Source organism: Sebastes umbrosus, chromosome 1 (assembly GCF_015220745.1).
Source record: "Sebastes umbrosus isolate fSebUmb1 chromosome 1, fSebUmb1.pri, whole genome shotgun sequence".
Classification (NCBI taxonomy): Eukaryota; Metazoa; Chordata; class Actinopteri; order Perciformes; family Sebastidae; genus Sebastes; species Sebastes umbrosus.
Genome location: NC_051269.1, coordinates 2,885,385 through 2,907,933, shown reverse-complemented (window position 1 = coordinate 2,907,933; position 22,549 = coordinate 2,885,385). Strand labels below are relative to the sequence as shown.

At 41.2% G+C, this 22,549-nt stretch overlaps 1 protein-coding gene and 1 long non-coding RNA gene across 2 annotated transcripts in view; one reads left to right on the top strand and one right to left on the bottom strand.

Moving 5' to 3' along the window:
- The window catches only part of LOC119493886 (glutamate receptor-interacting protein 2-like), a 288,128-nt gene that overhangs the window by 201,340 nt on the left and 64,239 nt on the right, over window positions 1–22,549 (top strand). The window contains 5 exon segments of the mRNA XM_037779408.1: window positions 468–545; window positions 13,828–13,963; window positions 14,687–14,832; window positions 16,448–16,534; window positions 19,797–19,872. Coding sequence (XP_037635336.1) covers window positions 468–545; window positions 13,828–13,963; window positions 14,687–14,832; window positions 16,448–16,534; window positions 19,797–19,872 — 523 coding nt within the window.
- On the bottom strand, window positions 15,084–16,381 carry LOC119493898. The gene is made up of 2 exons (XR_005208045.1): window positions 15,600–16,381; window positions 15,084–15,213 (listed from the first exon to the last, which is right to left on the bottom strand). It is a non-coding gene; the product is annotated as an uncharacterized LOC119493898 (long non-coding RNA).

The following is a 22,549-nucleotide window of genomic DNA, read 5'->3' as shown; positions in this document are numbered from 1 at the left end:
TATGTTCATGACCACCAATGGGTGGCGGGACTGTGGACAATCATTTCTCTCTTTTACAAGCTACAGTAGGTAGTGTGTAGAGGAGGATGAAATGAGATGTGATTCATGGTGTCAAGAGGCAGAATGAATCCACTGAGGGATGAGTGACTGTTGGCAGACACACATGCATGTAGCAGCAGTGTTAGCCCAGATCAGTCCTGCATGTGTGTGTTTCCATGTTTGGGTCTGAGAACAAAGTCTGACATTTGTAATGATGGTGTTTTGTGGGTGGATAAGGTGATGGTATAGCACTCTCTTCTCTCACTAACAGCTGTGCAAAAAGTAGAACATATTGTTGATGCTGTTGTGTATTTGTTAAAATGATCATATTACACAATGTGAGACAGAAATAAATGCTACAATCTGAGCTGAACCAAAAAACAGAAGTATATTAATAAAGCTTTATTGTGTGTCTCTGTTCTCTCTAGATGACGGGCCGTATGGAAAAACAAAGGATATCTCTGGACCAGAACAGACCATGGCCTCGAGAAGACACAGTATACCAGGTACATACAAAATCAATATGTCTGTCCATCCGTCCGTCCCTGTTTATAATGCTTAGAAAACTACTGTAAACTCTGTCATCCAGACTCCGCGTCACCACACTGAAGCATCACAATGGTCTCTTATCATCATTTGTCTCACACAAATGCCTAAAGCAGAGTTTTGCAACGACAGCAATGTGCTTAATGAGTTTGAGACATTTACATAAAACAGCTTCCTGCTGTCCAAACTGGACGACTTTCACTGGAGTCCACTATCAGATTGTGAGGTTCTTTGTGTTTGAATGGCAGGGTGACCTGATGTCTGCAGAGACAGCGTTAACAACAAGGTCCCAGGTCGTCTGTATTATAGTAGGCCTAAATGTGTTGGCTAACTGTCCCAAAAAAACTATTATACAAACCCACACATTTACAATGATTTGTTTTCTGTATGTTTTATAAGGAAACCCCATTCCTTCTCCTTCCTGAAAACAATCTATCTTACAGTAAATGATGACCTGATACAGTAGCAGTAAGCATAAAATAAAACTCTAACCACAATAACCATCATATTTGATGAGGTACACTCTCATCCAGTAACTACCTTTCTCTTCCCAACTTACTGTATATGTGTGAATGCGCTCCTCCTGGAATATGTCAAACCCTAACACCACACTACTGTAAGCAGGAAATATATCAAATTGCATTTTTTCTCAATGGCTTTGGCTGGTTTTTGAAACAGCCGTAACCCTCTGTAAACTGTAAGTGCATTAGTCACAACTGTTTCATGGGATATCACAACTCTATAACATGTCTGCTAAAGGTAGTAACTCACCCAAAACACTTCCTTCATGCTTCTAAACCACTTCTTGTGTCACTAAATTGACCAATGACTCCAAAATGACAAGTTGTTTTGTCATGTGAGCCCAACTGGTCAAAATGTTTCCATGTTTTTTCACCACAGCAGTCAACCCTGGAGATGTTCCTTGTATACAAATCTCTGTTTTATTCTACTTTTTGTTGACACTGACTGCTTACTGTTCTATACCAGAATGTCAGTTAGTCTAGCTCAGGGGTCAGCAACCTTTACTAACAAAAGAGACATTTTAGGCAAAAAAATAAATCTGTCTGGAGCCGCAAAACATGTGATCATTGTGATGAAGGTAACACAGTTTATAGTCTAAGTATATAGTATATAAGTATAATACAGTGAGGGCCAAAGAGACAATATACTACGGAGTATTAGGACCACATTTAGAGAAAAACCCCGGAGATTTCCAGAATAAAGTCATAATATTACGAGAACAAAAGTCGTAATATTACAAGAATAAAGTCATAACTTTACGAGAAAAAAGAAAATAGCACGTAAAATGACTACTTTATATTATAACTTTATTCTCATAATACTACAACTTGTTTCTTGTAAACTTCTGACTTTATTCTCATGATATGACTTTATTGACTTTATTTATTTACTCAATGTGGCCCTAATACTCCGTCGTACCGTCATACCATAGACCTACAACAATGACACCTTCAAATGAAAATGTAAAGAAAAAACAGTTATTCATTTCTATGTTGGCTCCACAGGGAGCCACTGGAGAGGAGCTAAAGAGACACATGTGGCTCCGGAGCCGCAGGTTGCTGACCCCTGACCTAGCTGAATGCTGTTGTGTATCACACTGAGCTTTTTAGATTCCCATTTCAACAGCAGGTCAAAGTTTACTGGGAAACGTCAATACTGTAGTGTACAATATTGTATACACAGAAACAGGATATGTACGTGTGTCTTTATACAGTATATATGTATTTGTGTAGCAATGTTTTACATGTATGAGAAATAGAAAATTCACCTTTGAGCTTTCATGTAAAGTCATGTACAGTGAACAGAAAGTTTGCCACAAAATGTCATCCATGACAATAATAAAAAAGAGATTTATAAACCCTGTAACAATGATAAAACCTCCGCTAGTTCAGTAAAAAAACGATTAATTGTACGTCCTCACAGTACGTAACACCGTGTCATAGACATTTATGGAATATACATGTATGCCTGATCAATTTTGATAACTGAATCGATCATTTTGCAAGTGAAGGCTCAAACAATGAAAGAATGTTTAGTAGTTGTGAAGAGGACGACAGTTTCAGAGAATCAACTCATCAGTTTTGATCGGCAAGACACGTGCAAGTGGTTATTGTGCAAATTGTAGACAATTGTACTCACTTTTTCCGCACAAGTGCCAAAACACGTGCAATTTGATTGATTGAATGAATGAGAAATTCTAATCTGTTGTGTGTGTGTGTGTGTGTGTGTTCTGTTGAGGAAAAACTGCATTGTACTTGTTATTCTTTGTTGCGTTGTCTCTCATCTGAATTTCTTTCACACATGAAATCAATTTGAGTTCATCTCCTGCATCAGGTTTCCTCTGTCTTCTTATCATTTTGGCCAAATCCCTCCAGTCCCTTCCTCTCCGTCTGTCTCTGTCTATATTTTTCTTTTTATTCTATTTAGTTGATGCTTTTCTATTCTTTACCAGTCTTTATTCACCCATGCACTGTTATGTAACTCAGCTCCATGCTTGGTTCCAGCATTTACATTGCTTCAGGTATACACTCACAAGTATTTGTCTCATTCACCTTCCAGAGACACATTGTTGTTGACTCTGTCTGTTTCCTTGTTGTTATAATTCAACTACAACTTCATAATTGAGAGAATGTATCTCAGTGTGTGTGTGTGTGTGTGTGTGTGTGCGAAGGATAATATTTGCACTTTTTCCATTTGTTTGATATAAAATGACTTTCCTCAGTTCTCTGTTCAGACAATAGAAACCATTTTATGAGTTTATTTCTGTGTGGTGTACCAACTTCTCATGTGTATTCTATATTCCCTGAACATTAAAATGAAATGGCATAGATACATTATGAATCCCGACACGGTCAGTTCTGCATATGTGGAGGAAAACTCAGAAGAATCCATCGGCATCAAATTACATTTGGAAAAGCTCTGTTGGTGTTTCCAGGCAAATATGAACAGTACAAGAACTAATGAATGAATGAGTGCTTTTCTGCAGATGTGTGTGTGTGTGTGTGTGTGTGTGTGTGTGTGTGTGTGAGTGTGTGCGTGTGTGTGTGCGCGTGTGTGTGTGTGTACGTGTGTGTGCGTGAATATGTGTGTGCTGTAATACCCACCAGAGATAACTGCGATATGAAGCACCTCACTGATCTCCAGTGTCGCCTGAGGGATTTACCTAATCTAGCCATCTATCACACCAAAGCTTCATCTCACCTGAGTGTGTGTGTGTGCGTGTGTGTGTGTGTGTGTGTGTGTGTGTGTGTGTGTGTGTGTGCGTGCGTGCGTGCGTGCGTGCGTGCGTGCGTGCGTGCGTGCGTGCGTGCGTGCGTGCGTGCGTGTGTGTGAATGGAAGATAAAGAGACCGAATGAGGGATGGCTATTTATTTGCAGTACTGACTCACTGGTTCTTTGAGCCAGTGTGTGTGTGTGTGTGTGTGTGTGTGTGTGTGTGTGCGTGTGTTTGTGCGTGTATGAGTGTGCATGTGTAAATGATAATGATACAAATACAGACAACTGGAGAGACTGTCTACCAGCACAGCTCAAAGGTTTCATTTGATTTATTACATCAATGCCCTTTTTCTCATTTTTCCTACCAATGTTCTCCTGGTTGCTTCCAACTAAAACACTTCACACATTTCCGATTCACAAAAGGACTGCGCAGTTTTTGCGGCCCCTCTAAACCCGCACAAAGAAGACTAAAAGAAACCATGTAATTCTCAAAGCACCCGCAAAGGCTGAAATGCACCCCTAACCGCGCTGTCAAGCAAGTAGCTAGGTGCTCCTGTGCTATTTGCACATATTTAAATGAGGTAATAAGCAGACATTTGGTGCTAAATCAGCTCCTTTCTATGCAAATGAGCCTCATTGCAAAAACGTTCCTATTCAGCGCTTATAGCCACATGAAGTTACACTGAAATTATTAGCGTCTTCAGAGTGTTGATTTTAACTGAAGCGTATTTAAAGGGACTGTTTGTAGTTCTTACACGTATAAATGAGTGCACACTCCACACTGCAGAAGAGTTAGTTTAGCTCTGAGAATATCTAGTGAATGTACAGTGGACGTTTGTGCAGAAATAACTGCTGCAGCTCCTCCAGACCAACAGAGGTTTCCCGTGTCTTGTGAAGTGACGGGGCTCCGCAGAGAGAAACGTTATCGTCTCCGACCAAAACTCCGGTGTCTCCCCCGTTCCCTCCGACCACGGTCGGTAGGCTGAGGCAGGAAAAGCCAACACTAGGATCAGCATTGATTCATGGAGAGACCTTCGTCTGGTCAGCTAACATTACTGCCAAGCAGCTGAAATATAGAGTGATATTGTGCTTTTAGCTGACGTGTGTCTCCTCACTGTTTTGATCGATGCTCCTTCATGTCTATTTAGAGCGAACACAAGCGCGACCAACAGGACGCTGACTTTCGTTGACTTAACAGCCACAGGTGAAGCTGTTAGCAAGCAATATTAAATCCAAAATAGTGTTTCTCTGTCTTCACGTTTCCTTGTCTGAAGTTTTGAGGACTGCCTCTGCACCTCGTCAGTCAGGACTTATAGTTTGCGGTCTGAAAATATTATTTTTCTTTTTCTCTCTGCCATTGTTCTGCCTTCTCTGTTCTTGGTGCAAAGGCAACATTTATACTTTGCCACATGGATAATTGTAATCAGACAAAAAAAAGGGACAAATTGCACTCAACTGCAAAACTGTATGAGTGTTTGCGCTGTAATATCATGAGGCAATATCTTCTGTGAATCGGACCTTGAGACGGGGCAGATAGCGGTTGAAAGTGATGTGCAATTCATGTTGCCATCAGCCACAATCCATTGTTTGTGAGTTTGTCCGTTAATGTTTCACTTATACACCCTGACATTTTTAAACTTGCTGTGTACTAGTAACGTCGTTACTGTATGGGCACACACATACTGCTGCTATATTTGCTATATTTCTATTGCTGTATTTTCATTAGTTAATTGCATTTTAGAGACACATCTTAACATTCTTCACGCCCTAACATCTGTTGTAAGCCTAATCTTTAAAGCGGCTCTAAGCAATATTTTACAATAACAATGAATCACATAGGGGTGTCACAATTTTCCAAATCCACGATTCAATTTGATTTTCAATTTAAACATGTCATTGTTAGACTATGGAGTCTTGATTCATAAAGATCAACAGATCATCGGTTTTATGTCCTGACAACTGTCATTTTTACTTTACAATTCTTCTTTAAAAAGAGAACTGAACTCCCTTTTTATTTAGAAAGTGTTGCAAAAATTAGACTACAACAGTCTACCAGAACTAAAGCTGCATCTTTTCAATATATATCTTTTCATATCATCTGTGTGACCACCTCAGTACATCATCATTACAAACACTAAACAGAAATCCTTCTGGAGGGCATTACAAGTGTGCTGTAATCTACAAAAGTATGGTTTTGTTGTCATTTACTGTCTCGCTTGTTTCTCTCCTCTCTCTCTCCTCTGAAAGCTGTTTGTCACTAAGGGCGGAGACGGAGCTTTTCAGGCTGAGAGATGGAACTCAGCTGTCCGTTAGCTTGTTGCTAATATCAGCTGCTCTGAGTTGAAAAGACGTGCATGTAGGCTGAAATTCAACTGTGGTGTTGTTCTGTCGGGAAATGCAGTGACTTCACGTTAAACCAAGTTATGAGTAGAATAGCTATGATGAGTAAGGGAAAAGTAACTAACCAACTTACTAAAGTCCGCTAGCAGCTAGGCTAATTCATGCAGTGTAAAATGCTATAGACATGCAGGAAGTGCCGACAGGGCGACAGGGACCACATTTCCCATCACGTCTTCCTAGTCCCGAGTGCTGGTCCTAAGTTTGCTTTTTTATGTTCAAAATGCAAATGTTACTTTTGTTAGTGTTTGTAATGTGTGTTCAGAACATGGTGGCTGATGTTGATCATTGTGATTTATGTGCTGGTTTATAGTTTTAACCAGGAGTGAAGTGGCTGTTACATTTCTTGAGTCCAGCTGTATTTTCTTTCACGACAGTGGCTGGGTGAGGAGAAAGAAAAAAAAAAGATAATAATAAATAAATAAAAATAAAGAAATAATACAAATGAAAAATAATCGTTGAACTTGCTTCTGATTTTGATGGTCGAGATCAGAAGCCAATTTTGATTGATTTCTGGTTTAGAAGAGAATTGTGACACCCCTAGTACCACATGACGATGTTAAACGACTCGGAGTCGCTCGTAGTGATGTACAGCTACAGAGAATCAGCTGAATCTGCAGCTGTCCTCGGCTTTACAGACCTTTATAGTGAGTTCTCATTGTTGAGGTGTTCGGCCATAAATGTACTGTTCTGATTCACACTCACCGCTCTCGTAATGTTTTATTTAGCTGCACAAGGCAGCTGTTTTCTCAGTGAAAAATCTCCTAAACCCACTTTGCAAACTACACTACTTGAGACACACTTAGAGACTAACTGGTAAACATTGTGGAGAATTTGGAGCCAGATATTTCCCTGAGGATTTGATAGAGACCAAAGACTACTGGACTCAACCCAGCCGTCTCATAAAAATGACGCTCCCTTTCAACGAAACTGCATTGTGAATTACGAGGGAAACGTATTTTGTCGCAGATTACGTTTGTTTATGACGTATCGGAAATACCTTTGTAATGATAGTCCATGGAAGTCCGTGTGGAGAGGAGGAACCTAATTGAGGATGCAGTTAAATTGTATGGGAACGTCATTTTGTTGGAGACAGGATTGAAAAACATGAGCCTAAAGAATAAAGGCTAATGTGGCTCTGTGACTGCTGGATGTGTAAATAGGCTACTGCTTGCTCATAATTTAGTGTAAAAGGTGGTGAGATATGTCAATGCTGTTCACAAGTTGCTTCTGCTGCTCCTAAGTGGGGACGGAAATCATTTTCAGGTTAAAACTTCTGTAGACATGAGTAATTATAACATTAATATAAACCCAAATCCCAACCACTGGGCATTCTGGTTATGTCCTACCTTCATGACATACATGTTAGGTTGTAATAATACAGTATGTGACACTGGGGTCTGGGAAGTACTACTGAATATGTAATCCTAAACCTCTGTCCAAAGCTCTCTCTGTGAAAGCATCTTTTTTTGTCACTCTGTCCTAGTATTTATAGAAAATAAATGCAAGCCCACATGGTCTCTATTTGTCTGTAACAGTCAGCTATCATATACAGAATGATCAGAGAAGAACACAATTTATTTTGGTTCATCTGTTGCAAGCAGCCAAGATGCCTTTTTATCCTTTATTATTGCTAGCAGTTGGGTGTTCTGTGCCTTCTTCAAAGGCTGATTGATGATTTGAAAGAAACTAGTGCAGTACCCGTTCAAACCATGCCTGTTCAGAACGGGCCGACTGTTTGGCCTGTGGTGTTGTTGCTTGCTTTTTTCTTGAGAACCGCTCATACAAACAACTCCACACTCGACACTGCGCTTCCTCGGGTCCTGAGCCATAGGCTACACCAGCCATGACATAGTCACATCAACCAAGTAGGCCTACTCATGGTCAGAATCACCAGTGAAATACATTAATTCTATACCATACATCACAGGAAAACCCTCCAGGGGCAGACTTTACCATTGGGTAAGGTAGGCCCCCAACTAAAAGGGCCCCAAGTAGCTATAGATTTATCATGGTGATTCGTCAGATATGAAAATTATCTTAACTCATTTTACCTGAAATAACTTACAAAAGGCCCCCAAAGCACTTTAAAAAAATATGCAAATCAACTGTATACTTAGTACTGTGTACTTCTATTTCAGAGGAAAACATTGTAGTACCACATTTACCTGACAGAGAAATGTTACTGGCTACGTTGATATGATGCATTATTATTCAGTAAATGATACAGCATCCTATTATAGTTGAAAACTCCACCTGGAACAGACATTGAGTACGTTTAAGTAAATTGTGCTAACAATAGCTCTTTCACTTTTCATTTGGAGTAAATGTTTCAAAAGAAGGACTTTCACTCTATAGCACCTTTCACAGATACAAAATCACAAAGTGCTTTACATTAATAAAGACATACATCAGTCAATATTAAAAGTAGCGATGACAAGCACAGGGCTGTCAAGCTAAAAACACAGCAAAACAAACAAATGAGGACAAAGACACATAAACAGGTAACAAATACAGTCAAGAAAAAGCCAATAAAAGCAATACATGAAGTGGAGTTGTTATTCAGACGAATTAACAAAAGCCTGTCTAAATAAAAACGTTTTCAGCTTCTTCATAAAAATGTCACAGGACTCTAGGGATCACAGCAATAGAGAGTCTAGGGATCGCAGCGATAGAGAGTCTAGGGATCACAGCGATAGAGAGTCTAGGGATTGCAGCGATAGGGTGACGGCATTCCATAAGTTGGGTGCGACAGCTTGAAAGGCCCGGTCACCCCGGGTGTTATAGTGGGTTTGGGGGACTGCCAGAAGTTTTTGGTCAGAAGACCTAAGAGCCTGATTAGGTGTATAAGGCAGGAGGAGGTCAGTGATATACTGGGGTGTTTGACCATGCAAGGCTCTGAAAGTTAGCACCAGTATTTTAAAATGGATATGGAATTTGATTGGAAGCCAGTGGAGGGAGTATAAAATAGGGGTGATATGGGATCTTTTGTGGTGTCTAGTTAAAAGCCGAGCAGCTGCATTTTGGACGGTTTGAAGGCGGTTCAAAGAAGTTTGATTTAGACAGGTAAAAAGGGCGTTACAATAATCCAAACAAGAAGAAATAAAAGCATGAATAATCATCTCCATCTCAGCCTTGGTCACCGCAGATCTTGATTTAGCTATGTTCCTCAGTTGGAAGAAGCAAAAGCAAATAAGCTGGCTGACATGATTGTCAAGCGACAGGGATTGGTCAAATATGACACCTAAATTTCGGAACATATGTTGAACACAAGCACTTAAAGACCCCATATACTGTTTATAACCGGAATATGATTTTCAGGAGCAATTATAAGGGCTTCAGTCTTTTTGGTATTTAGCTGTAGGTAGTTGTCAGTCATCCAGATCTTGATGGCATCCAGACATTCAATTAAAATGGAGAGTTGGTTTCCTCAGGTTTAAAAGAGCAGTACAGTTGAATGTCATCAGCATAGAATTGATAAGAGATGCCGCTATATTTGCTAATAATCTGTCCAAGAGGCAGCATATATAATGAAAACAACATAGGACCCACAACAGACCCCTGTGGGACACCGCATGACAGAGGGGCTGTGTCCGACATGAATTGAAGGAGGATAACCTCCCTTCTCCCCACAACAAGCAGAATATAAGATTGACAGCGGGTTGGTCCAATGAGGATGTCCAGATGTCCTCTTCAGTCTCTACCGCTGTATGTACGTGATGAACTGGCAGTAAAGTATCAGACAGCAGCATATTAGGAAATCATTTTTATCATGTAAATTGTGAGCCACTTTTAGACACATAACAAAACAATTCCTTTTTATTGAGCTGTAGCTAGTTACTAGTGTTAGCTAACACAGCAGTTAGCTTGTTCTAGCAGCCCTGAAGGACCCGGTGCAGCGGGATCCAGCTGCCTGGGGCGCACGGCAGCGGCAGTAATCAAACCCTGCCGGGGAATGGATGGAGAGAGCTCCGCTCGGGGCTCGCTGCCCGTGCCTCGCCGTAAGCTGTCTGGGCCAGACCCACAGCAGAGTTACGGAGACGTGCGGCGGCCCGACGTGCTGCTCTGGATCCTTAATGGGCAACAGAGTGCTGTACAGGCAGTTTACTGACAGGCTTCTAGAGACACATTACACACACAAGGTTTATTCCCACTCTGAGGCTGCAGTGATTGTTTTTAAGAAATCATATAAACCATTGTTTTACTGCTTAGTTTTTCGTTTCACATAAGAAAGTAGAGATAAGTAACCTAGGCAACTAGTGTAGTAATGATAATAATAATTTATATAACACTTGTCAAACTTAAAGCTGTAGTAGGCGAGATTGGAGCAAATATGATTAAAAAAAGTTATCTTTATAAAACGGTCGTGACAGTAGTACATGAAACAGGTAACCTGAAAAAAATCATGTGTCCTCTGTGTCCTCCGGTGCGCCTAACGGCATCTCAAGATTTCACAGACCGGAGGAAAACAAGCAGTCAGAGCTGATCTGAGGTCTGCTGTCCAGCTGCCGTCTATGAGAGCCGCCTGTCAATCACTCTGAACTTCGATCAAATGGTCAAACTAGGCAGCGCTGATCAAATATGAATCAATATTCTGTTACGTTAATGCCTATTTCTCTCCTCACATGTTTTCAGAATCATCTTGTAGTGCACGGTTCAGCTAAATGAAAAAGTAAAGTAAAGTAAAATGAGAAAGTTTGTGAAGCCGCCACCATTGTGAAATCTGGTGAAGGGACGCCAAGTTCCGGTTACATGACCAGCGCACAGCCAATAGGAACGCTCTCTCTCTGAAATGACCTGTGATTGGTCAAAGTCTCCCGTCACGGGCTAGATTTTCTAAAGCCTGAAAACAGAGCCATGAGGAGGAGCAGAAGTCTAGTTTTCTCTCAGAACACTTGAATTACAATATGCTGAAAGGTTATTATGGAATTTTTGCCCAATGATGCCAAAAATATATAGGTAATATATAGGTTTAAACACAATGTTCTTTCCAGATTAAAAGATTTACAGGATAAAAATGAAACAACCAAAACCCCATGTTACCCCCCTCCCCCCCCCCCCCCTTATAACATGACACCGTGGGTTGGTTTTCCTCCTGTCCTCCCCAGTGTTTTGAGTCACCAGCCGACACTGGTGCACACAGTCATGGAGGAACTCTTTTTTCAGGAGCTTAACTCTTAACTTCAAAGCAGCAGAAGAGTCAAGGTGTCATTCCCCAGTCAACCCATTAAGTTGTTTACCTCATGAAGCCTTGACTCAGCCCCAGAATAGCTGGGCCGTTGTTGTATGTTTTCTGCATTTTGCGATGCCTTTGTTTGTACAGTAGTTTAATTAAGTGTTTAGGGAATACAGCACTGTACACAAGTTTATTGTCCTCCTGTTTAAATAAGTCAGAGCAGTCCGTTCCTTGATCCTCGTTACCACAGAGAATCCCCTTCAGTGGGTTCGGTGGTTGTAGTTTTACATAAGTTACAGGCTGTTTCAAAGTCATTAGTCGTGGTTTCAATCATGAGATTTATCATATCATGGTCCCAATTACATCTTGGTATATTTAATCAATAATGGTTTCAAAGTAAAGTGTTATATGTTGTTTAAATGGCTGTTTCAGATATTCCTGATCAATGTATCCTCAAAGGGTTCGTATGATATCTTACCAAAAGTTATTCCTCATTTTTCGAGCGTTCTCCAGAGAATGTCGAGCAATACGCGTCAATTTCTGCTCGTTACATGCATACAGTCTTTTCACCTGGCGTAACGTTAACGAGTGACCGACAGACCGCCTGTGTGTGATGACGGTGTGCTCTTGTCAACCCGGCGTAACGTTAATGAGTGTCTGACAGACCGCGTGTGTGTGATGACGGTGTACTCTTGTCAACCTGGCGTAACGTTAGTGAGTGTCTGACAGACCGCGTGTGTGATGACGGTGTACTCTTGTCAACCCGGCGTAACGTTAGCGAGTGTCCGACGGACCGCGTGTGTGTGAGTGTGGGGTTGTCGATGGCGTTATAGCTGTGAACGTAGCAGTGTGTGTACAGTTTATTTGATGGTGAATAAATGCTACAACGCCTCAACACCCACCCAGGCCAAGCTTCTGTGTCTTGCTAGCCGCCTGCTGATTAAAGTGAAGGCGGTTAGCCCTGTAGTTAGCGACAACATTGGCTCAGACTCTCTTAAGGTGGGCTGTTAAGGTACACCAGCTATTCTCCTTTAAGTGACAAGCCGCTCCTCTGAGTTTTGCTCAGCTTTTTATTTAATCTTTAATATTTATTTCAACCAATAATAAGAATCAGTTAAATTCTTAATGTCGGTTAAACGGTTCATTATTTACATCTCTAGTTTCCAATAATGAACCAGGATAAACGTAAATTGGGCTGTCTGACAGGGATTAGCATTTTCCAAGAAATTGAATGTCCAGAGTTCCATGCAGTCATTAACCTGCTGTCTACTTGAATATACATTGTTTTGCCTTTTCATAAAGTTTTGTTTCTGTCATTAAAAACTGTTTAAATACACACATAGTTTACTCTGAAGAGTCATGTGACTGTTTGGTGTTACTCACAATGTGCGTTAACCTTTCAAGGCCTCTCCATCTCTACCAGAAACGTTTCAAGGGGAATGACTGGATGAAACACTGAGGCTTTGTTAATTCTCTCTCATTAATTGGCGCCATCAGTAAAGATAGTGCAGTGCAGAAAGACATTAAAACAAGGCTGGGAAAGGCTCAGGGTGCCTTCTCCCAACTCCGTTCCATCTGGAGGTCCAAGCAATACAGCCTTAAAACTAAGATGCTTTTGTACAACAGCAATGTCAAGTCTGTTCTGCTATATGGCTCAGAGAGTTGGCGAGTGATCAAAAGTGATATGAGGAGAGTGGAAGTTTTTCACAATGGATGCCTCCGACGAATATGCCAGATCTTTTGGTCAAACAAAATCTCCAACCACCAACTGTACAAAAAAAACGGTAGCCGTAGCATCATCAAGGAAATTACACACAGACGTCTGAGATGGCTAGGCCATGTGCTGAGAATGGAGCAGGACCGGATCCCGAGAGTCGCCTTAAGATGGACACCACCAGGCAAAAGAAAACCCGGGAGGCCCAAATCCACCTGGCGCAGAACTGTGACACAGGAGCTGGACAAGATGAACCTGTCATGGGGAGAGGCCCAACATGCTGCCAAGGACCGAATACAATGGAGAGAGCTCATTGAAGCCTTATGTCCCATAGGGGATGAAGAGGAATGATGATGATGAATTGGCGCCTATCTTATCTGATCGTCTTTTACATTCCATCAGTCATTTCAGCTGACTCTCTTATATTGAGCAGACAGGGGATCAGTGTCTCACTCAAGGACAAACAGCAGCAAACATTTTTGGATGCAACTTTCTTGTAACTCAGTTTCCCTTTAATCTGTGAATCAGAATGAACAGAGGGCAGCTGCTAACCACTTTCCACCTCTCTGCTGTATTTGTGTGTTTGAGTGTGTGTGTGTATATGTCCGTGTGCACATCTGTACATCCGTCTCTGTCCCTTCTGTGTGTGTGTGTGTGTGTGTGTGTGTGTGTGTGTGTGTGTGTATTTGTCTTTATGTGTATGTGTGTTTTTGCTTAGAAGCTCTGCGGGGGGTGACCATGGTGGAGCTGGTGAAGAAAGAAGGCAGCACACTGGGCCTCACCATCTCAGGAGGAACCGACAAGGATGGAAAACCGCGGGTATCGAACCTACGGCCTGGAGGATTGGCAGCCAGGTGGGTGCAACACCAGCAAAGAAGAAGAGGAAGAATAAATTCTGTAATAAAACATCTCACAATAACGTTAAAGAGAGAACAAAATAAACTTGGCTTATAATATAACTGTCACATTTTCACTTTCTACCAGCCAGCAGGGGGCGACTCCTCTGGTTGCTAAAAGAAGTCTGATTGTATAGAAGTCTATGAGAAAATGAGCCTACTTCTCACTTGATTTATTACCTCAGTAAACATTGTAAACATTAGTTTATGGTCTCAATCTCTAGTTTCAAGTCTTCTTCAATACAGCATGATGTTCATTTAGTGAATTATGGTTCCATTTAGAGTCAGATAGACCATAAAGCAGGGGATGCTTTAGGGCGTGTGATTGACAGATCGCTACCACGGCGTTCTCCGGTCTGGGAGTTGTCCATGTTTTCGTCTTAGAACTTTAGTCACAGTGTGTTTTCAAGTTATTTGTATCATTTTGGTCGCCTATAAATGTCTTATTCAGTGTTTGGTTGTACTTAGCTCCACCCTCTCGTGTCACTTCTGGTTCCAAAAAAACAAGATGGCGACGGCCAAAAACCAAGACAGTGACAGCCAAAATGCCAAACTCGAGGCTTCAAAACCGTAGTCGGGTGACGTCACAATGACTACGTCCACTTGTTATATGCAGTCTATGGATTAACCCCAGTGTTGTTTATGCACACCTTTACTTGCTTTCATCCTTTTTCTGTGCAGGAGTGACCAGCTAAATGTTGGTGACTACATCAAGTCGGTGAACGGCATCAATCTGACCAAACTGCGGCATGAAGAGATCATCAGCTTACTAAAGAACGTAGGAGAGAGAGTTCTGCTGGAGGTGGAGTATGAACTGCCCCCTACAGGTACATATTAGACATATGTAGATGTTGCTTTTGTTTGCATACTGCATACTAAATGCTTCATTTTGGCCAAATCACTACGTACTGCTAAAGTATGGGGTTTTATTCACAGCCGTGGTAAAGGTTAGAGGGATATGGTGGTTACAGCACTGAACGTTAGCGCCATAGGCACAGTGTGCGTTGGTTCAGGGGGCTAACTGAATTCATGTCCAAAAATGCATGTAGGGATTGAAATATTATCTATATCTTTTATAATAACACAGAACTAATAATTAATGTGATGATGGAAAATATCGACCTTGTTGCTTCTTCTTATTGACAGATTAAAAACCAACAAGATAACTTTTTGTGGTCTTTTTATTCATTTATAATAACATCAGAGCTCTCTGTCCACACTGAATCGGTTAAATATGAACCATTTAAAAGACGGGTTGCTATCTTCCTACATTTGTTGCCTACTTTTTTAAACAGAAAACACCCATTTTTTCAGCCAGCTGCCACATTATTTAGGAGGAGGCATCATATAGATAACTCCTCATTTCAACTTCACCAATTGGCCTTTCCTCGTCCGTTGTGGCGCTTTAAACGCGAGCAACAGGAATAAATAGAAGCAGCGTCTGACAAAAATTCAGCTTCAAACGTCGCGCTGCACAGCCGCTGCGTCTCTCAAGGCCAGTGAGGTTAGTTTCCATCAGAAAGCAATGCAATCAAACTGATTCTGTCGCTGACACATTCAGTTAGGAGTAACACAGCATCCCGATACACTAGACCTCTCTGTGTTTTAACATGCTATTAGACATCACCAGGTAGCCTAATGTAGGTCTATCAACGAGCCTGCAAGACTCATCTCTGGTTTACTGGCCGAGTTTGTGAGTTTGGTTTCTATGCTAATTCTCACAATATTCCATCACTCGTTGGGCATTTTAGTCGGGATATAAAAATGTGCCTGATTATTAATCATTGTGTAAACACAGCCTCTGTTGTACACAATACATTTCCGTGTTTTGCTTTTGTGAACCCCCAACCTTAAAGTTCAAACTGCACCTACAGTAAGCGCTTAATGTAAATAGTGAGATGCGGAATTGTCCACTATGAATGTGTTTCCTATGATACTGGGCTGGAAAGACACGGCCTCCTCATTCATCTCAATGAGACCGCTGTTGGTACAGCAGGGGTCCTAATTCATAAGGGTGTGGGAAAAAAACAGGGTAGGCACAATACAATTGAGGACAAAATGATTGCTTCTATGACAACTTTCCAAATATTCTGTTACAAAATATCATAAGCACACCCACACAAACCTTGTGTGCCATTTTCAGTCTGAATGCCTGTTAACACAAAGAGTGCAAGTATAGTAGATATTAGCTTTATTATCTGACCCAAGCACCAACGGCTCTTCTATATATATATATTTGATTTTATTGAAAACATGTATTTCTTGTAGTGTTGTCATTGTATAGCATTATCTCATCATATTAAGTCATTATTCATACTATTTTAATTTTTATGTATTAAATGTTTATTCTCCATTAGCAGGATAAATGATTTCACTAATATGAATTACCTCTCTTTCTCTCTCTCTCTCTTGTTCTCTCTCTATGTTTCCCACCTCTCAAAGCACCAGACAGCACCTCAGGGGTTATATCAAAGACAATCGACATCTGTTTGCACAAAGAGGGGAACAGCTTTGGTTTCGTGACGAGAGGTAACCATCAGTAAAATAAATAACTGTATGTTTGCATATTATGATTGACATGGCGTCGTGCTGGAATCGTGGCACTAAAAGAAGAGACTGTTTTAATATCACTGTTTCCTGCTTTGTAAAAATATAGATATTACATAATTTATTTGTGTTGGCACTGACACAGGTCAAATGATGCTGGAAAAATTGGAAAAAGATGAGAAATATGAAATTAACAGGAAGGCTACGGTGGTTTGACTGTTTTATCCTATTAACTAACTGTATATACTCTATCGCCATTGGGTTTATCCCATGCACGCTTTAAGAACTTGAATCCGCTCCTGCACTGCCTAGGGGTGTAAGAAAATATCGATACACATGAGTATTGAGATATTATGGTTTGCGATGCTGTATCGATTCTCCAAAACGCTGTATCGATTTTTAATTAACCTCTTAAAAGTACAACATCTCGCCGGCTGAGCCAAGGTACATACTGAACCGTAGCTTTTGTGTACCATTTCACCTCTAATCCCTTGACCTCTCACGTCAATATGTGAATGAAAGTGGGTTCTATGGGTACCCACAAGTCTCCCTTTACAGATATGCCCATCTTATGCAAATTTCATGCAGTTTTAGGTAAAAAATGCTGTTTTTTTGCATGCAGTACAACTTTGTTTCTTCTATTCTAAAATGGTGTATTTGAATATTTCTGCGTACTGTGGTCTCTAAACAGTCTTAGAATTACATACTTTGGGCATGACTGTAAAGCTGAGACTCTTGTGGATCCAATGAGTCCAATTGTCCAATTTTCATGTGTGACGATGTTAGTTACCATAGTAGCAATTTCACATAGTGACTGTTTTTTTTTTACTCAGATTTTATACACATGGTGTGTCTTTATACCAGTTTTCCTAAAATTAGATTTGAAAGATATCGCAATATATCAGAATATATTTAATCGTTACCCCTATATCGTTTTATGTATCGTATCGCCAGATTCTTGCCAATACGCAGCCCTCCCGCTGCCCACTGAGGAGGGTGTTGGATGACAGAAATGTGGGCTGCCTTATATACTGCCCGGTTCGCACATATTCGGGTAGGCACGTCCTGATAGGCTGGCTACGCTTCTGAAAGTTATCAGTGGGTAAATGTGTGCTCATAATTGAGAGTATTACCCATAGAGTCCAGTAGAGGGCTCCGCCTGTGCTTATAGAACAATGGTTACAATATTGTTACCTTCGTTACTCCCTGTCTCTCAATCTGTACTGTGTGCTTCAATACCTTACATTCCTGCTGACCATTTTTAAAGAATAATACGTTTTAAATTGATTCCCTGCCTTTCAGTTATTGTCACTGTTAGAGTGGAAATCAACTTGTGGGGTCCTAGGTAACCCATTGTCAGTGCCATGTTTTTGCATAAAATCATACCTGGACTATTTTGTGCGAAAGACAATCAGAGGAGCAACTGCCATCTCTAGGGTTAGCGTTTGCTTAGGTCTAAACAACTGAAACTGTTAAGGTTAGGAAAAGTTCACCTTTATGTTTAAAAGAAAACATGTTTATAGAGTATAGTCTAGACCTGCTCTATATGAAAAATGTGTCGAGATAACTTCTGTTGCAATTTGACGCTATATACAAATGAATTGAATAGAATTGAATGTTTTGTAGGACCTTGTAAACAAACTGCTGATTTAAATCGGACTCATTAACCTCAGATGTAAGGATTGTCAAGTTTTTAGACACAACCCCAGTTGTGTTACAATGTATACAGTGACATCATTTTGACCATACAAACCATGGACGTATAAAGAGAACTGGATACAGTGTTGGAGGCGGGGCCCCGTTCATTCTTATGAAAGTTACTCACTGGCGCATGATGCCAAAATGGCTCGACTTCCAAGTGGAAAAGTACCCGGATCTTTTGGTGATCTTCTGCATCCATTGGGCCCATAGAACAGGCGCAGTAGCGTCCGCTCTGTCATAGCTGTCACGGCTTGCTAACTCCTTCTCCCAGCCCTTGCTCCAGCCTTGGTATGGGTCTCATTCACATGAACGGAGGAAGGGAAATAACTCAGGATTCAGCTGTTAGTGCATTTTACAACTTTTAGGATCTAATGATTTAAATAAGGACTATTCAAGTGTTCATACTGGGTAGTTCATTTACCTCCAAAAAAATTATCCGCCCAGTTACAGCCCGAACACACCAGGAACGTCAGCAGCGCGTGGCGGCTGCGTTACCTGTTGTTTATTTCGACGTCCGTGTTAACAGGTTAGAGCAGCCACACTGCCCGCGTGAGACGCATGTCTCAGCTGCGTCTCTTCTAGAGAATAGAGGTCTCGCCTATTTTTGACGCGTGCCGAGCGCGTCTCACAGCAGCAACAAACAATGAAGGTGATCTATTGACTGTATATTAACATTATACCAGCAAGATTACTACAGTTCCAATGTCTATCTGTAGAATATGTTACAGAGATGAAAAAAAAGGTAAAGACTTATTTTTAAATCAATACTTCCTGCTTTCATTTAAAAATAAAAGCCCTCAAGCATTTTTACTATGTACAGAGTTCCTTCATTTGTTAAGATGAGGCTTTTATTCTGAAATATGTGCCGGACAGTGTTCTAGAACATGCAGTGACCTGGAGCGCTCCATGAATGAATATAGTAGAGTTTTAATTGTGGATTATTACTATTATTTACAAATTACCACACATTTCTTAACCTTTCTCGGTCTAAAATAAATATAAATGATAATTATAATGAAATGAAATGGCCATTAAAAGGCAAACTCTATGTAAAAAGAAAGGGTGGACAGCAGCAGCTGCAGCAGCAGAAACGCAGCTGACACGCAGCTGAAATGCAGCTGGTGTGAACGCCCAACGCGTGAATCATGCAGCCACCACGACATGCAGCCTGCACGCCACGCAGCCGCCGCGCACTCCTGATGTTCCTGGTGTGTCCGCGGCTTTACATACGTCTCTTTCCCAATGTAAGTCCACCGGAAAAAAGTCTCTTTGGGCCCAATGGCATCACGTGACGGACACAGAAGTTGTAGTACTGCCGTTTGGCCACTATGAAAATTGGCATCAACGACCGGCGCTCTTCCTGAGGACTTACAAACATACAAACATACAAAAGAAATAAATTCCTCTGTGTGATGGATTACCTATCTGAGGCGTCTGTCTGTAATTTTCATACTGAATGGAAATAAAGAAAGAAAGTGAATGTTTCTAGTCGTACGAGTCCAGTGTGTAGTGTGATTAGCTTTAACCTATACTCTTCTTGCAGGTGGTACCCACGAGGACTGGCACAAGTCACGCCCCCTAGTGGTCACCTACGTCAGGCCAGGAGGTCCTGCAGACAGGTAGCACTGACTGCCCGCTCATTCAACCATAAACTCATATAAACTGTACGTGCATAAGTAAACATACTCCCACAAACTCACAAAAAAAATATATTCATCCATATGCAAGCACACGCAGTTATACCGAGACATAGCCGAGCAAACGGACTGACACATATACAGTCCGAGCCAGAGAGAGGGATCAAGTGATGTCTAGAAAAAAATAAAAGCAAGACAAACAATGGCCTCAATTGAGTTTAAACTCAACTCTAAATAGCGGCACAGCTTGGCCAGTTCCAGTCAGGAGTCTGGGAGATTTGTGTGTGCCTTCATGTGAATAAACCCCAAGGATAATGGTGTCATTTCCTGTGACCGTCACTGGTATGTTGACAGTTATGTGTTACTTATAGCTGCAGCAGCATGAATCATCTCATATCCCTTTAATGTTGTGATCATGTGTCTGTCTCAGTCTTCATATTTAAGTAATAATCCATGACATTTTCATATAAATTTCAGCTTTGCCACTGTTTAACTGATGTAACATGCAGCAGTGATTCAAACTTATGTAGATCCAGTGCCTGAATTCTTACACATTTACACGGTTCCAAATCCTCCTGTGGAAAAATAGATTCCTTTTACGTTTCCTGATCGTATGAATAAGCCCTATAAATGGTGTGTGTATGCAGTGAATTTAGATGATAGAGTGCTATGTACAGAACTTCAGACCACAGAGGGACTGCAAAATCACCACTGGGTGACAATCTATACAAAGATGTTACATTTACCTTGATAACAACAAATATAATTATGTTTTTAATACATAGAGTGTGATACTTTCTTCTTCATGTTTGCTCATTTCCACTTTGTCTGTCCTAATTAATTACTCCGACCAGTTAAAAATTGTGTACTTTCTGAACTTGACTTTGGGCTGATTGGATGGTTGAACGTCTGGCTAGATATCATTGGTTGTTGTGCTAATTCCCAGTTGTGAGTATTGTGTTGAATTGGGGCTAGCAGCCAAGCCCACGTTCCCATGCAGGAGGGACGTATTTAAATTAGATTTCTCCCAATCAGTAAGTAAATACAGATTGGTTTTACTTTATTTATTTTTGCTTTGTTAGACAAGTATACTAACCATGAAAAGCCTTTTCATTGTAGAGTAACTTAATAACACAATCTAAAGGTTTGCCTCTACAGCCTGATGTCATGGGAAGGCATGACAACACCTTTTAGGCTTTCCGCATCTCGTTTCACACCACAGGGTTAACGATGTGAAGCGGCATTTCGTGTGTCATTTAACGCCACGTCGTTACCATGAAACAGTAGCAGTTTTGTTTAGGCAAAACTACGGTAATGGCCGCAGTTAGGTTAAGGTAACAAAACCACTTAGTTAGGTTTAGGAAAAACATTGTGATTGGGCTTTAAAATACTTACTTAAACAACACAACATCACTAATGTAACTTTTCAGAATAATCCAACTACACGATGGGACACAAACACCTGCCTCCTCCTTCTTCTTCTGTTGAGTTTTATGACAGTTGACATTCATAAGTTTACTATCACCACCTACAGTTTCTCAGTGCAACCTATTTAATCTAGTGGGCGGGTTCCCATTCACCCCATGAATATATATTTCGAACTTACTTTTTTATAATCCTCAAAGTGTATAGGTCAGAAAAAGGTCAGATTAATTTACAACCAAAATCTTGCTTGGCTACCCCATCTTATTGTTTGTCTATAAGGAACAATGACAACTTGCTTGTTTAGGCTCTGTAGGTATATATATACTGGGGGAAAAAAAGTTTGTAACTTTGTGTTTGGTTGATTATTTCTCTGTTGTTCCAATGCTAATGGTCATTGTATTTTACATCGTTGGAAAGCCTGTTTATTGACCTTCGCAATGATGTCCAACTTGTAAGGATCATGCATTTGTGGGATGAGCAGCACAGCTGATTATGTGGGGAGCGCCCAAGAAAAATTTGCCAAAATGCTCTGCCAATGGTAAACAGTGTATTCTAATAAGGCTACCAGGAAGCCTGCAATGACTGCCCTTCACCATCAGGCCCGTTTGCACTGGTGTCGACAACACAGACAATGAAACTTGAACATGTGGGGGAATGTCATGTTCAAAGTATGGAGACGACGTGGAGAACGCTATGCTGACTGTTGCACCGATGGAGTAACAGCTTTTGGTGGGGGCAGTGTCATGGTGTGGGGCGGCATCTCCCTCACTGGTAAAACAAGGCTTGTCATCATTGAAGGCCATCTCAATGCAGGGAGATATCGGGATGAGATTCTGCAGCCAGTGGCAATCCCATATCTCCACAATCTGGGACCTAACTCCATCCTCCAAGATGACAACGCTCACCCCCACAGAGCCAGGGTTATCACAGACTACCTCCACAATGTGGGAGTAGAGAGAATGGAACGGCCTGCCAAGAGTCCACACCTCAACCCAATTCAACACTTGTTGGATCAGCCTGGGCGTGCTGTACGTGTTAGAGTGACCAACACAACCACGTTGGCTGACCTGCAACGTATCCTGGTTGAGGAATGGAACGCCATCCCACAGCAACGTGTGACCAGGTTGGTGACCAGCATGAGGAGGAGGTGCCAGGCTGTTGTGGCAGCGTATGGATCTTCCACCGCTACTGAGGCTCCTGACGGTGTATTAAATGAATAAAGTGTAAAATAGCC